The following is a 17,840-nucleotide window of genomic DNA, read 5'->3' on the forward strand; positions in this document are numbered from 1 at the left end:
GTATGCTATTCCAAAAATCCTCAGGAAAAAATTCAGAACAAGTAATTGTTAATGGATTTTCATTTCCTAAAATTATTTACTTCCTAATTTACAGTCAACCTTCTGTATTACATGAAGCTGCTTAAGTCCGTTTCAGTTTTTTTCTCTGCTTAATCTATTTCCTCACATCTCAAAAGCAGCAGTCTATTCTGTGACCCACACTCAAATCCCACCTTTTATTAGCAATCTCATCCTTATTTAACTAACACATGGTAATGCCCCCCAAGCACTTTTAGCCCTCAAGAAAGCAGCCTAATGATGCCAAGTCCAGTGTGTCCCTACGATGGAATCCCCGTGGTGTAAGGTGAGGTAAGTGAGAACTTGCCAGTGAGTATGTTGTTTGTGCCACAACCAAGTTTACCCCTTCTCATTTGCTAATGACAGCTGACCTTTCTGTATAATGTATGTGAGCATAATACCTGATGTAACAGAACTTCACCCAGAACTGGAAACTTTGTTCATTATTAAAAATGACCTTTCCTCTTCATGAGAATTGCTATCAATGGCTCTTATATTGAAAATGATCAAAATTCCTGCATAAAAGCTCTTTCTTCCTTCTGGCATTCATCCTTGTTAGAGAAATAAAATACAGAGCCATGAGGACATCTACTTTTCTCCAGGGTCAGCTTTAACCATTTTGATTTGGAAAAGTGGGGGTATGGACTGCAAGGATTTGCTTGTGGAATGAGGTAAGAGGCTAGTATAATAAACAGGACTTTCTTCTTTGATTTAACAGAATCATTAGAAATATAAAATTCAAATGTGGAAGGAATCCTCAGACTGTGGTGTCCTAATGTGTGACTTTATTTTACTTTGAGATGTTTCTCCTCACAAAACACTGTAACAGAATCTGCCTAAGCTCTGAAAAGTCTTTTATGTTGAAAATCTGGACATTGTTAGTACTGGTTTGGGGGGGGGGAGTTATAAATTATACTTTACATAGTTCACATTAAAATCTATCTAAAGATTTTTAACCAATTTTTGCTCTCATCAATACATAAGAACATGAATTTTCCCTGTACTTTAATAGTAGTCAAAATGGAATAACATTTTTCATAATAATGACAATAATAATAATCATATATAAAATAGTTTATTTCTTTTTTGCCTAGTGTAACAACAGAAGTTCAATACACTTTGATTACAGTTATGGTTCTATTCAAAATAAAACCACACTTTCAAGACAAGAAGTAGCCCAGTAACCAAAGTGCTGGCAGTGCATGTGTCGGGATAGGAGTCTGGATCCTGAGCACCCTAACAAATGCCTGGTAGACACAGACGCCCACCTGTAACTCCCGTGCTCAGAAGGAAGAGACAGTTGATTCCCAGAACCAGTGGGCAGCTAGATTAGTAATGTTGGCAAGTATGGGTTCAACCGAGAGACCTTGCCTCAAAGAAGAAGGGGAGAGCAACTGGAGAAGACTCCCAATGTCACCTACAGGTTATCACATGCCTGCACACACATGTGGACATTCCTACGCATGCTAAATATAATGATAATGTTTTTAACTCCTCTGTCTAATTGCAACTGTTCATTTTATTATTGGAGATATTTTTGCCTGTACTTTATGACTTCAGTACCATTTATTTAGTTTTAATTGTTTGGATTTTAGATGGAACAGCAACATCTTTTAATATATATCTCAGAGGTGGTGTACAATTTCTATTGGTCATAATTTCAAACATTTACTGATCTTCTTAGTTTCCATTTTTGTAACAAGTATACCAAAATCTATGTTTATATTTAATAATACTATTTTGTCCAAGAAATAAAACCAACATTTTCTTCTAATACTTGAAAATCCAAATGAATTAATTATAATTTCCTGAGGATAAGAATAAGTTACTTAACATTTTTTTAATAGCCCTACACTCGATTACCCTTTCTTAAATAATCTATTATTAAATAATTCTTTTTTCAGGTATTATTTCACATTATGGGTTTTTTATTATCAACATGGTAGAAATATGAATATTTATAAAAAATCATGACAAAATTATTCTATATTATGACATTAGACATACAAAATTCTAGGGAAAAAGAAAAGGAATTCTACAAAATACCGTCTCTAGTGACTGGAGAGATGGCTCAGTGGTTAAGAACTTTCAGAGGACGGGGGTTTATTTCCCATAACCCACATGATGATACACAAATCTCATTAATGTCAGTACCAGGCCACCTGGTACCTTCTTCTGATATCCCTGGGCACCAAAATCGCAGGATGTGCACAGACCTACAGGAAAGCCAAACAATCACATATAAAATGGATACATCTAATAAAAATATTTTAAGACTTAAAAATAAGTCTCTTATTGTAGAAACTGAATTTGTTGCTAATAGTAAAGCATAAATGGGAGGCTTTTAGAAGACAATAATTAGCCACAGACAAAGAAGGCATCCAGGCAGATTTGAGGTGACATACCTAGGAAATATTGCATACACTAATATTTACTAAACCATATTTCTATCAAGTGATTTAAGATGATCATACAACCAAGAACCCACTAGAATAAAAGCTATGCTATAAAATTAAATATCAATTTCCCTCCTCAACTTAAAGCAACATATTTATGGGCAGTATAATAACTGTCATAATGACAACGAAACTCACACTCTGTCAAAAAATTCCTTAATTACAGATTTGGGCTGAGTTACAAGGTAATGGATTACTGGTACCCATCAAGTTAGTGGATATTTTGATGTTCTCATGAATCAAAGAAGGAAATAAAGTTCAAATCAATGTATTTTGAACTGATTTACAGTAGCTAAACTAGCAAAATCTCTTATAACTGGAGAAAGATGTTATGCACTCCTTCAAAGAATCAGTGAAAGAAGTGATCCTACATAGTCATACAGGATCACAAATGTTATCACTTCGACACAAGCTTTGGCAGCTTTTCTCTCTACTGTGGCCACATTGGCTTTTTATCTCCTTAAAATAACTGTCCTTGTAACTGATGTTTTTTATCTTTTTGTTTTTAGCTTGTTTTCTATATAGTCACTATAAAAATATGACTATTTAGTATTGCCATAATAGAAGCAGGTCTGAAAAATAACAGAAAACTTGTGACTACTCAGCCTTAGTTTAGAACATACTGACAACCTTCTTTACAGTTATCAACACTGGCTAATTCTCCCAGCCCACAGCCATAGAGCCCTGTGTACAACACAGCCCTGGTGTACAACAGGGGCAGAATCCAAAGATGCTGGTATAAATCCCTGACACAGACATCTTGAACTTGGTTGGATTGATCCAAGAGTCAGTTACAATGATGTTCCTGCTGACAGAGGTGAAGCATGGGTGTAAGAGATAAGAGTAACAAAATGTCACGTCCACATCACAGCCGGTGAGAAAAGGAGAGAAATTTCTCCAAAAGTACCAACAGCTCTTAATGGATGTGAACATGCTGACGAGCATTACAGAGACTCCCACCCAGAATCAGAATAAGCCAGAAATACAGTGATGAAATACATGATTTGAAATGGAGAGTGAGGCTCATCTTCAGGAGCTCTTCAAATACAGTCAACACAACCTTGAGTTCAAATACTGTGTAGACAATCACCAAGGTCCCAGGTGAATGGGTTATCACAGAGGACTCCTTTGGGTTCTTGTAGCAGAGGGCTATGGGTGACAAGATTCTTCTCTTAGCACCATCTCTTTCTTGCTGTTCATTCAGGCACAAGTACAGAATTTTGATCAATCACATAAGATGACAATTTTTTAAGTGCTGAAAAAAGAAAAGAACCCTCATTAATTTGCATATCCAAGGTGTCCTTGTCAAACATTCCCTGTCACATCTTGATTTCAGCTTTAATCTTTGAACCTACAAAGCAGTTGTGAATTCTATTTAAATTTGTGTGTTCCATAAATTTCATTGTTATGGTCATGATTCTTACATCTCAGTGTAATCTGAGAAAAACTTATTCTTAATCCAGCAGCAATTACTCTTCCAAAAATATGCAGCAAATCTTCTGCTGTGACTTTATAATTTAACCAGTCATTTTCAGTACCTGCTCTGTGTGCCTAGGACTGTCCTCATTGTTAAAGCCCTGAAATTTGGTGAGGGTTTAACATGTATTACTCACTTTTCAATACTTCCACTCCTAATGTTGAGTAATAAGTGAGAAAAAGTTCCCAGGAAACAAAGCCAAATTGCACATCAGAAATGATGACAATAGGAATTTCCAAAGGGTGAGATATGAACAATGAGAAGAAACTTACATAAGTCTCTTCTTAAGATTTGATGTCTAACAGTGAATATTCTCAGTGATAAAAATGGCAGAGATGGTAGGAAGAGGAAAATGAGAGAAATTCTCACCTTTAAATGAAATGCATAAAGTTAAAACCAAACACACATACACACTAACAAATAACCCAGTACAACCAAGCATGGTGGCACACACCTTAATCCCATCACTGAGGAGGCAGAGGCAAGGGGATCTCTACAAATTCAAGACTGCTCTGATCTACAGAATAAGTTCTAGGTCAGCCAGGGCTACATAGTGAGACCCTACCAAAAAGAAAGGTCATCTATCATAATTGGAGTCTCTGTTGATGTTGGTATGTGTGATGTGGAAGTTACAGGTATGAGGTGAGCGGGTTATTCTTCCTCTTTTTTTTTTAGATAGAGTCTATAACTAAACATGGAGCTGGCCATTCCCTATTGGACTAGAAAGACTGGTCAGTGGACCCATTAGATCCACCTGTCTTTGTTCCCCAGGAGTAGGTGACAGGCACACACATGGTGTCTTTACCTATGTGTCTGTACATGGGTTTGTTCATGTGACTGTAGGTTCCAAAGGAAGCCAGATCCACCTGATCCTGTGTTACAGGCAGTTGGGAGCTGCCCGATGTGGGTATTGGCAACTCAACTCAGGTCTTCCACAAGAGCTGCACATCCTTTTACTACCGCAAATTCTAAGTAGTTATAGCTCTTGATCCAAAACTTCATGTTGCATAATTTGACCTCAAACACTCTTAGGAACTGAAGATGACCTTGAAGTCTAATACCCCCTGTCTCCATCTCCCAAGAGATGGACTCACAAGTAATATTATTTTCTGAAAATGAATAATACCCCACTTGATATGTATACAACATTTCCTTAATTCATTCTTCCATTGTTAGGTAAGCAGGCTGATTCCAGACTTGCCTATTGTGAAGACTGCAGTCATAAACAGGAATATACAAAAAGATATATCACATAGTGACTTTGATTTGAGTACACTGTAACAAATGATGTAACTGCATCATGTGGTAGTGACTAGAGTTGCTGTAAGCACTAGAAAGGGAAAGCCAATGCCCTATAGTGCAGTAACACAAGATTGGTCAGATACAGGCAAAACTTCCCTTCAAAGTTTTTATATTGCAACTACTCTACACTTAAATCAGGCAATCTAAGCTCAATAGAGTCATCCAGGTTAATTTGACCTTTGCTTTCAGGCTAACTCCATGAAAACTTAATGCTGAGGTAAGATATAATTAGGAGATATTCCCAACGCCTGTAACATTCCTGTAGAAATGTTACTTCCATGGTTGTTTACAAATTTATTTTTAGTAAATTGGTTCACTAAAAGTCAGATCAAGGTTGGACAGAAGTTTTGCTTCCCTGGGGTTTAAGATTCTAACCCTGAGAGCATGATTCTCAGACAAACTTTTGGTTCTTTGGTGAACAAAAGGTTTCATTCTCATTTCTTCACTTGAGCATTAGTTTACAAGTTGTTGGCTCCTGAAACACATTATAAAAAATCCACTAACTTGTAATCACCCAAGTGATAGAGAGTGTGAAGCATTCCTCATTAGAGAAGGATACAGTAATGATGGTCTGAGGTCATATCACAGTCAAAATTAAGAAGACATTTAGTGAGAGGAAAGGGAGAAAGTTTTTATTTTCTGTCCTTATGGCTTAGACTCTAACACAGTGGTTCCCAATCTTCCTAATGAAGTGACCCTTCAATTCAGTTTTTTCTGTTATGGAGACAACCCCCCCAACCATAATTTATGTCATTGCTACTTCCTAAGTGTAATTTTGCTACTTTCATAAATCATAATGCAATTATCTGATATACAGGATATCTGATATACCCCAGTGAAAAAAATAGTTCATCCTTACAGAAGGGTCAAGACCCACAGGTTGAGAACCCCTGTATAAGAGGATGGCAGCAACCAAACACAGGAAAGATGAAAGTTCCAAGCTTTGTGTGAACAGTTATGAGCCCTGAACACATGCAGCAAACTGTCTACTAAGGGGTCCAGGTCATTCTTTGAGTTCATGAATAATTGTAACAGTTTAGCTTGATTCATTACATGATCTACATGTATTTCAAAAATATTTCTTATTGATACTGGTAATTGCCTAAGGAATTCTTAGATGTGTGTGTGAAAATGTATGAAATTGTGGATGCCTCAACCATAGTATATAAGTGTTCTGTAGCCAATCTTCCCTTTTTCTTTTTTGGTAAACTCTCAATTGTTAGTTAACATGAGCACTGAAAATTTGGATTTCTTTCAATTTCAGTTCCAAAACTTCAGTCCACATCTGAATATTATCCCCCCTTTCCTCCAGCGATATACAAGCAACAGAGAATAATATTTGCTTTGAGGAAGATAAATGTCTTTCTTCATATTCATTATACCACAGATTTTTCTGTTTCTATCCCATAAGGAGGAGGAGCAAAGGGTTGATTAAAATGAATGAAATAGTTTTATAACCACTCTTAGCCCTCTTTTGGTGGGCTCAATCTTTGTGTTTCAAGCCTCTAATCAGGGAGGTCTCATCTTCAGTACTCTGTGGGAATCGTAATAATCCCCCATTACAGAAGGCTTGCATCAAGATGGCCTCTTTCTACAGATTCACCTCTTGTATGGAATCCATGCATGCTCTGTCAAGGCTCTTTGCCTTCTGTATGTGTTCTGTATCATGTGGAACTCACACTTCTTTGTTACATGGCAGAGAGAGCCTGTGTAGTTTTCTTCCAGTCACTCAAATTGCCCAATTTTATCTTCTTTCTGTTCTAAATAAACACAGTACAAGTTAAGGAATATTGCTACATGAGGAACCTTAAGTAGAGACTAAAACTTGAACCCCTTTGTCAGTACCTTCTTCAAAGTCATAGTCCTTAAACAACATGACCTTATGAAAATCCCATAAAGTTTCCTGTCATGGACAGACTGCCAGCAGGAATTGAAAGAGATCCACTGAAAAAGATCTCACCCACATGTCTTGGTAGGGCTAGAGTCTCTCAATGGAATCCATGTGTACCATATCACAGAGCTTACATTTGTTTGGTCACCACTTCGTGGGCTTTCTCCATCAATGCTTTATGACTACTACACATAGGGAATATTATTTTCCTGGTATCAGTGTTCTCTTGGATTCATCTTTCTCAATTCTGGACAGTGAGTGGGTTTATAAACAGGGAACGGAAAGACTGAGAGATAAGAGACATCATTCAATGGTCTGATACTGGGTAGTATGGGCAGGAAAGATGGTGCTTTAAATTGTACATGATTTTGAAGTTTTAATTTAAATTATACTTTGAATAAACTTTTAAATTCATGAAGTAAGTAATAGGCTGTGGAATCTATCTAGTGGATTTATCTACCATGGTGAATTGATGGAGGGATAGTAAACAGCACAGAGAAAGGGAATGATAAATCCATTTTGTGTTTGGGGTAGACCAAATGTAGGCTAAAATGAAACTAGAGATACATTTGACTAGTCAGGCTTCATGGTACAAGATAAGGTAAGGAAGAATTTGGTGGTCAAACTCTGTTCCTTGCTCCTTTTCTGAATAATTTCAGTATTCCATAGTATACTATCACCTGTTTTGACATATCTTATTTAGTTATTGAACATAAATAACAATTGATAATTTAATATTTTTGGACACATGTTAAATTTCTATATTTGGGTTTGCATTATAAAAATTTAAGTTTATTGTAGGGAAAACATTCAACCAGATGTACTCACTTGATTCCTTAGTTCATATTCCAAAACCACCAAAGCTAGACATAGGCGTTGACCAGCCAGAATCTGTTACTCAGAGAGTGGAGCAAGGCCTTGAGATGACATCAGCTCTCGACCATGTGGCAGCATTAGAAGTATGGAGGAAGGAGTCAGATCACATGGGGCCCTAAGGTCTAGATATTTTCTAACAAGTAATGGTAAAATTCCACATTTTAATAATCAAATGGTTAAATCGGTGTTCACTACTTAACATCATACCAACTGAATACAAAGTTTTATCTACATAATTCCTAAATTCTCACTGGAATGACCTAATACATAGATCTGAAAGATAAAGCATAGGTGGGCTGAGCTCACGAAATCCTGATGAAGAGAGGGGGGAAGATTATACTAGCCATGGGGGTCAGGTAGTGGCAAAGGAACCCACACAAACAACTAATCCGGACCCTTAGGAGCTCACAGAATCTGTGAACTGACAACCAGGGAACCTGCATGGGACCAACATAGACTGTCTATATTTGAGTGACAGTTGTCTAGTTGGTCTACTTGTGAGACCCTTAGCAGTGGGAACAGGGGCTATCCCTAATGCTTTGGCTGGTTTTGGGGATCCTATTCCTCACACTGGGTTGCCTTCGCCAGCCTTAAAACTGAGGTCCTCCTTCAAGTTGATAGATCCTGCTTTGTTTATACTCATGCAAGGACTACCCTTTTCTGAACACAAACAGTAGAGGTGGACTGGAGAAGGGTGGTGAGAAGGGGAGCAGGGGAGGGGGAAACTTGAACAGAGGAAGAAGGGGAAACTGTGATCAGGATGTTAAATAAATGAATAATTTTTAAAAAGAGTGGTAAAATTGGTGGAAAAAACAAAATAGCACATGCACACACACACACACACACACACACACACATATATATATACATATACATATACATATATATCCCACACACATAGACAAATACACGCATATGAACATGTACAAATACATATACCCCTTTAATTAGAATTTTTGTGATGAAAATCATATTTTCCCTTGAAGTAATTATGTGAAATTTATGTGTTCCATAATTCAGGCTCTAACCAACTTGGCTGAGTTCTACTTCATGATGGCAGTGAGGCACATTTAGGAGCAGCAACACTTACTCTCTGAGTCCTGGATGGTGCATGTTCACATCTGTCTATAAAGACAATAGCCATGAGAATTGACCTCTCCTGACTTAAGTGCACTCAATAACCAAGGAACAGTCTTACCTGTTCTACCAGATTGTACTGAAGAATATAAACCCTTGTAATTAAAGAGGTCCACAGCACAGAATAGATATCCCATAAATTCACATGCCAGCTTCAGAAGGTTTAAGTTCCCCCTTGTTGCATGCTCCCAGTTCCAGATCAGTGTGTAGCTAGAGTATTCCTGCCTGGCCCACAGTCAGGGCAAATCTCTCTTACCTGCCAGTCCCACAGCCGCTCAGACCCAACCAAGTAGACACAGAGACTTATATTGCTTACAAACTGTATGGTCATGGCAGGCTTCTTGCTAACTGTTCTTACAGCTTAAATTAATCCATTTCTATAAATCTATACCTTACCACGTGGCTCGTGGCTTACCAGCATCTTCACATGCTGTTTGTCATCTTGGTGGCTGGCAGTGTCTCTCTGACTCAGCCTTCCACTTCCCAGCTTTATTCTCCTCTTGTCCCACCTATACTCCTGCCTAGCCACTGGCCAATCAGTGTTTTATTTATTGACAAATCAGCAACACACTTGACATACAGACCATCCCACAGCATCAGTGTGTCTGCTACTGGGTTCTCTGGCTACCTTGTTTAGAAACCACACTAGATACTAGGCCTTTTAGGCACAAAATAAACCTACATGGTCACATGGAGTTTGTAGTCCCATCTTAAGCTTTATTATGTGCTTGCAATTGGAATGATTGTTGCCTAGAAAACTGTTTCCAAATACTATTGTGTTTAAATATGCTTACAATAAACCATTTTGCATTAGACTTCGTGAAGTTTGATCCAGGTTGACAAAGTCAGTCTGAACCGAGTTTTATTCTCACCTCTTCATTTTCCTGCCTGCTATGACAACTGCAGAGATCCCCACTGCTGTGATAAAACACCATGACCAAAGAAAATTTGGAGGAAATGGTTTATTTCAGCCTATATTACACCACCAGGTAACAACCCATCACTGAGAGAAGTAAGGGCAGGAATTCTAAGAGGCCAGGAACCTAGAGGCAGGAACTGATGCAGAAACCATGAAAGAGTGCTACTTACTGTCTAGTTCAAAATAGCTTGCTCAGATTGCTATCTTTTTTTTCTTTCTTATTTTACTAGCAAGAAAAATTTTTCATTCATTTTACACACCAATCAAAGATCCCCCTCTTCCCTCCTCCTGGCCCCCCATACTCTACCTTCCAACCTACCTCCCACTCTCACCCACAAGAAGGCAAGTCCTCCCATGGGGAGGCACATTCAGCAGAGGCAAGTCCAAGGCACTGCCCCTGCCTCAAGGCTGCACGAGGTGTCCCATCATAGGTAGTGGGCTCCACAAAGCCCACCCATACACCAGAAATGGATTCTGATCCTACTGTCAGGAGGCCTCCCAAGCAGATCATGCTACACAACTGTCTTGCCATACAGAGGGCCCAGTCTAGTTCTAGGTAGGCTCCACAGCCAATGATGCAACTTTCATGAGTTCCCTCTAGTTTGTTTTGGTTGTCCCTACATGTTCCCCATCATGATCCTGATGCACATGCTCACAGAATCCCTCCTGTCTCCTTGACTGGACTCCTGGAGCTCTGTCTAGTGTTTGGCTGTGGATCTCTGCATCTGCCTCCATAAGTCACTGGAGAAAAGCTCTGTGATGACAGTTAGGGCATTCACTGGTCTGATCTCTAGGGCAAGCCAGTTCAGTTCAGGCATCCTCTCCACTATTGCCAGTAGCTCAGACTTGGGTCATCCTTAAGGACTCCTGGCAACCTCTCCAGTAGTTGGAGGCTTCTCTCTATCCCCATGATGTCTCTCTCCATCATGGTATCTTTATCATTGCATTCCTCCTCCCTCCCTGTTGCAGCTCAACCATTCCATTCCCTTATGTTCTCATCCTCTGTCACCTATCCTTTATTGCCCACCCCTAATCCTCAGTTTATTCATGGAGATCTTATCTATTTTCCTTCCCAGGGCAGTCCAGGCATCCCTCTTTGGGTCTTCCCTTTTAGTTAGCTTCTCTGGAGTTATGGGTTGTTGCCTGATTACCCTTTGCTTTATCTCTAGTATCCACTTATGAGTGGGTACATACCATGTTTGTCATTCTGAGTCTGGGTTACCTCACTCAGGATGATATTTTCTAGTTCCATCCATTTGCCTGTAAATTTCATGATGGCATTGTTTTTCTCTGCTGAGTAGTACTCCATTGTGTATGTGTACGTTTTCTTAATCCATTCTTCAGTTGAGGGGCATCTAGGTTGTTTCCAGGTTCTGGCTATCACAAATAATGCTGCTATGAACATCGTTGAGTATGTGCCCTTGTGGTATGATGTAGTATTCCTTGGGTATATGCCCAAGAGTGGTATATCTGGGTCTTGAGGTAGATTGATTCCCAATTTTCTGAGAAACTGCCATACTGATTTCCAAAGTGGCTGTATCAGTTTTCACTCCCACCTGTAGCTAAAGTTTTCCTGCCTGGCCCACAGTCAGGACAAATCTCTGACACCCGCCAGTCCCACAGTGGCTCAGACCCAACCAAGTAAACACAGAGACTTATATTGCTTACAAACTGTATGGCCTTGGCAGGCTTCTTGCTCTTATATCTTAAATTAATCCATTTCTATAAATCTATACCTTGCCATGTGGCTCGTGGCTTACCGGCATCTTCACATGCTGCTCGTCATGGCAGAGGCTGGCAGTGTCTCTCTTCCGCCTTCCTGTTCTCTCAATTCTCCTCTCTGTTAGTCCTGCCTATACTTCCTGCCATGCCACTGGCCAATCAGTGATTTATTTATTGACCAATCAGCAACACATTTGACATACAGACCATCCCACAGCACCCACCAATAGTGGAGGAGTGTTCCCCTTGCTCCACATCCTCTCCAACATAAGCTGTCTACAGTGCTTTTGATCTTAGCCATTCTGACAAGTATAAGATGGTATCTCAGAGTCATTTTGATTTGCATCTCCCTGATAATTGAGGATGCTGAGCAATTCCTTAAATGTCTTTTGGCTGCTATCTTATAGAACCCAAATCACCAGCCCAGGGATGGCACCACTCACAATGTGCTGGTCATCCCACATCAATCACTAATTAAAATATGCCATGCAGCTAGAGCATATGGAAGCATTTTCTCAAATGAGGTTTCATCCTTGTAGATAACTCTAGACATAAAAACGAGATAGCACAAAGGTTTACTTAAAAAAAGGAATTGCTTCTTTGAGTGTATTGAACTAAATATTAGAGTTGCTTTTGAATGTAGATATTTACAGTATGCATCAACTACTGTAAAGCTTTTGTTTATGTACGCTGTCACTCAAGTGAAGAAAGGACACTGTTCTATGGCTGCAGGATAAGTCACTTTTATTGTAACAGCTGAAGTCAAAAGAAACTGATGATGTTTAATATCTGAACTAAACAGCTATGGGCAGAGGACTTCAAGGAGTCTGAGAAGCCTTCATTCACATAAGGACAGACTTCCTCAAACACATTAAAATAAGAAATAAGGCAGGAGTGACAGCTTAAACCTCTAATCACAATGTTCAGGAAGCAGAAGCAGGGGGATTGCCTGGATTTACAATCCAATATAGGTTAGTCTGACCAATAGAGAAATTTCTCAAATTAAAATCAGATACTGTATCATCTCTAAGGGAAAGCTTTACCAGTTTAAAATAGATCTGATAATAAAAGACAGCAATCATTAATATTCATGGTGCATGTCAACATAGATATTAGAAAAAATAATAGTAAGCAAGAACATCTCAGTATGCATCTATAACTTTAACAAATACAGAAGGCTCAGACTCTTCCTTTGTTTTTCTACTACCTGCGTGGGTGTTTTGCTTGCACATGTATCTGTGCACCACGTGCTTGCTGTGCCTGCAAAAGCCAAAGTTGTAGAAGGGAAATAGAGTTACAAAGGGCTGTGAGCTGCCACAGAGTGACCTCTGAAAAAGCAGCCAGTGCTCTTAACTACAGAGCTGTCGCTCCAGGCACAAGGCTTATAATTTTATACTGTCTTATCTGAACGAAAGTAATCTAGACTAGACTATGGAATTTGTTTATTTCACTACTGTAGACTGCTCTCTAATTTACTATTGAGAGAGTTACCTGTTAAACACATAGTTGGCTTTATCCAGGATAATTTTTATGACTAATTCAGACTTTTTAGGGGGTGGAGCTTAAGGAATACATCCGGGGATCCTTATGAAAATGTGTTTTCAAGATTCAGGGTGATGCATACTTTGCCCTTTAGTTTACTGTTTTCCTCTGCTGAACACATTATTAATTTGATTCTTGTGTATATTTTTTAAAAACTTCTATAAATCTATAGAAACTTTACAAAATAAGTGAAGGATCAGCTAATTTATAAATCACCTTGAAAAAAAGAATAACCATCTTTAAATCCTTCATTTCTAAAAATAACAACTGGTAAGGCCTTTGGACTGTGACTTCTCTTCTGGGTGCTTGTTCCTAGAAAGCAGGTCACTGAACAGCTGTGAGCTTTGTGACAGCGTTTTTCCTTCCTCTGTAAACAATGGAGTGGATGTTAGTTAATACGTCAACTTCTTGGATTATTTTTCCTGACCATAAAAGTCACATTTTTAAAAGTGCAAATCTGGGCCTCAGTGAATAGAGAACCCAACACACCCCTCCTGTGAGGAAGAGAGAGCCCACAAGGGTCTTTTTGTTTCATTTACATTGTAGTAGAAAATACTACCAAGGGATTTAATGACTATGTGTTGAAAATTGAGGCTTAAAAAGTTTAACAAAAGACAACAACTAGAATTTTAGGAAGGAGGGAAAAGCAGCTACAGGAAACCAACCAACACTAACCAGTACAAAACACAGTGGAAAATGGTTAGATCCAGGGTCATCTACTTGCATTACAGATAGAAACTAATTTTACATTTCTTGAAAAAGGCAGAAGCTGGATTTAAGTGTTTCATTCACAGCTGAAGCATAATCCATGACTCTACAAGATAAGATGTGGCATTCAGTTCTCTGGTGAATTTCTGCTGTGACTCTTTTTCAATCCCCAACTAAACTGAATCTACTCAGGAAACAAGTTGGTGGCTGAGGAATTCTCCCTCAAGATTCTGCCAGTGACAATCAGTTTGATGGCTTTCCGAAACCAAGGGTAAAAGAAAGCATAAATCAAGGGGTTCATGGCTGAGTTGAAGTAGACAATCCAAACTAGTATTTCATACACATACGTGGGTGTGATGAAGCCCAGGAGAGCATCAATGATGGAGTCAATGAAGTACGGCAGCCAGGAAAGGAGAAAGGCTGCCACTGCGATTCCCAGGGTTTTGGCTGCTTTCCTTTCCCTCTTGGCCACCCTGTCCTTGTAGCTGTCTGATGCCTTGGCCGTCTGGTCACTCATTCTCTCAATCCTCTGAGCCTGTTGCTTAGCAATGAAGAAAATCTTAGTGTAGACAGTTATCATGACAAGTGTGGGGATGAAAAATAACAGAAAATTGATGAAGACCCAGCTTTGATTCATTGGGACTTGACAGCCTCCCACACAGGTGAGGGCAGTCACTAGATCCTCCAGCCCAGCCTCATTTGCCCCTGTGTAAAGGAGGGAAAAGCTGTAGCTGATGGACAGGAGCCAGGAGAAGGCAATGCACTTGCCAGAAACAGATGCAGTGAACCTGGTGGGGTAGGTCAGGGGGTCACTGACAGCAATATATCTATCGACAGAGATGAAGCACAAGTGAAAGATAGAAGAAAAACAGAATGATACATCAAAACAAGAATGAACTTTACAGTAACTGTCCCCAAAGTACCAGCAGCTCTCCACAGACCTCACTGTACTGAAGGGCATCACGGTCAGTCCCACCAAGAAGTCAGCACAGGCCAGGGATGCCACCAGAAAGTTGGCAGGAGAGTGCAGCTGTTTGAAATGAAGAATGGACATCATCACCAGGAGGTTTCCACACACAGCCAGCACAGCCCCAAAGCCAAAGACTGCATAGAGGATGAGGCGAGGGACTGGGGAGTAAGGGTTCCTGATGCAGGATCTGTTCAGGTTCTCATAGCACAGCTGGACAGATGTGGGAGAGACCAGATCTTCACTCATGATTCTGGCTAGATCTCTGAGAAAACTGCCATCATCTGTAGCCATGTATGCTATTCCAAAAATCCTCAGGAAAAAAATACAGAATATGTAATTTCTAATGAATTTTCATTTCCTAAAATTATTTGCTTCCTAATTTACAGTCAAACTTCTTTATTACATGAATGCTGATTAAGTCTGTTTCAGCTTTTTTCTCTGCTTAATCTATTTACTCACATCTCAAAAACAGCAGTTCTGTGACACAAGTTTCAGTCCTACCTTTTATTAGCATTTTCATCCTTATTTAACTAACCTATGGTAATACCTCGAGATGCCAAATACAGCGTGTCCCTAGGACTGAATCCCCATGGCATAAGGTGAGGTAAGTGAGAACTTGCCAGTGAGTATGTTGTTTATGCCACAACCAAATTCTCCCCCTTCTAATTTGCTAGTGACAGCTGACCTTTCTGTATAATGTATGTGACCATAATACCTGCTGTAACAGAACTTTACCCAGAACTGGAAAGTTTGTTTATTTATTAAAAATGACCTTTTCCCTTCATGAGAATTGCTATCAATGGCTCTTATAACAAAAGTGATCAAAATTCCTGCATAAAAGCTCTTTCTTCCTTCAGGCATTCATCCTTGTTAGAGAAATAAGATACACAGTTGTGAGAACAACTACTTTTCTCCAGGTTCACTTTTGGAAAATTGGGGGTATGGACTGCCAGGATTTGCTCATGGAATAAAGTAAGGAGGCTAGGGTAACAAACAGGACTTTCTTCTTTGATTTAACAGAATTATTAGAAAGATACTGTGAAATTCAAATGTGGAAGGAATCCTCAGACTGTGGTGTCCTAATGTGTGACTCTATTTTACTTTGGAAATATTTCTCCTCACAAAACACTATTACAGAATCTTCTTAAGCTCTGAGAAGTCTTTTCTATTGAGAATCTGGGCATTGTTAGTACTGGTTTTGGGGTTGAGTTGTAAATTATACTTTAAATACTTTGCATTAAAAACTATCTAAAGATTTTTTAACGTGTTTTTACTTTCATCAATACATATGAACATGAATCTTCCCTGTAGTTTAATGGTAGTCAAAATGGAATTGCCTTCTTCATAATAATGACAATAATAATAATAATAATAATAATAATAATAATAATAATAATATATAAAATAGTTTCTTTTTTGCCTAATTTAACAACAGAAGTTCAACACATTTTGATTACAGTTATGGTTCTATTCAAAATAAAACCACACTTTCAAGACAAGGAGTAGCCCAGTAAACAAAGTGCTGGCAGTGCCCGTGTCGGGATGGGAGTCTGGATCCTCAGCACCCTAATAAATGCCTGATAGACATAGACGCCCACCTGTAACTCCAGTGCTCAGAAGGAAGACACAGTTGATTCCCAGAACAAGTGGGCACCTAGAATAGCAGTGTTGGCAAGTATGGATTCAACCGAGAGACCCTGCCTCAAAGAAGAAGGGGAGAGCAACTGGAGACAACCCCAATGTCACCTACAGGTTATCACATGCCTGCGCACACATGTGGACATTTCTATGCATGCGAAATATAATGTTTTTAACTCCTCTGTTTAATTGCAAACTGTTCATTTTATTACTGGAGATATTTTTGCCTATACTTCATGAATTTAGGAGCATTTATTTAGTTTCAATTGTTTGGATTTTAGATGGAACAGCATCATCTTTTAATATACATCTTGGGGGTGGTGTACAATTTTTATTGGTCATAATTTCAAACAATTACTCATCTTCTTAGTTTCCATTTTTGTAACAAGTATATCAAAATCTATGTTTATATTTAATAATATTATTTTGTCCAAGAAATAAAACCAACGTTTTCTTCTAATACTTGAAAATCCAAATGAATTAATTATAATTTCCTGAGGATAAGAATAAGTTACTTAACATTTTTAAGAGCCCTACACTCCATTACCATTTCTTAAATAATCTATTTTTTCAGGTATTATTTTACATTCTGGGTTTTTTATTATCAAAACTATAGAAATGGGAGTGTTTACAGAAAATCATGAAAAACTTACTGTATATTGTGATATTAAACATACAAAATTTCAGATAAAGAGTGAAAGAATCCCACAAAAGACCATATCTAGGGACTGGAGAGATAGTTCAGTGGTTAAGAACACTTGTGATCTTGCAGAGGACCTGGATTCAGTTCCCATAACCCACATGGTGGTTCATAACTGTCATTACTGCCAGTTGCAAGGGATCTCGTACCTTCTTCTGATATCCAAGGGCATCAAATATGCAAGTGGTACACAGACATACAGGTAGACAAAACATTCACACATAAAATGAATACATCTAATAAAATTATTTTAAAACATTACAAGAAGTCTCTATAGCAGAAACTGCATTGGTTGCTCTAGTAAAACATGGATGAGATGCTTTTCAAAGACAATAATTAGCCACAAAGTAGGCATCCAGGCAGATTTGAGTTAAGGTACCTAAGAAATAATGCATAAACAAGTATTTACTAAACCATATTTCTATCAAGTGATTTAAGATGATCA

General features: G+C 38.6%; 1 protein-coding gene across 1 annotated transcript; it reads right to left on the reverse strand.

Moving 5' to 3' along the window:
* Nucleotides 1-14,271: 14,271 nt before the first annotated feature.
* LOC131918853 (trace amine-associated receptor 7a-like) lies at nt 14,272-15,348 on the reverse strand. The gene has a single exon (XM_059273017.1). The coding sequence runs from the start codon at nt 15,346-15,348 to the stop codon at nt 14,272-14,274; it is 1,077 nt and encodes a 358-aa protein (XP_059129000.1).
* Between the last annotated feature and the right edge of the window lie 2,492 nt (nt 15,349-17,840).

This window comes from Peromyscus eremicus, chromosome 8b, assembly GCF_949786415.1.
Source record: "Peromyscus eremicus chromosome 8b, PerEre_H2_v1, whole genome shotgun sequence".
Taxonomy (NCBI): domain Eukaryota; kingdom Metazoa; phylum Chordata; class Mammalia; order Rodentia; family Cricetidae; genus Peromyscus; species Peromyscus eremicus.

Excerpts from the sequence above, each read along its gene's own strand:
- LOC131918853 (XM_059273017.1), bottom strand. The coding sequence starts at position 15,348 with ATGGCTACAGATGATGGCAGTTTTCTCAGAGATCTAGCCAGAATCATG.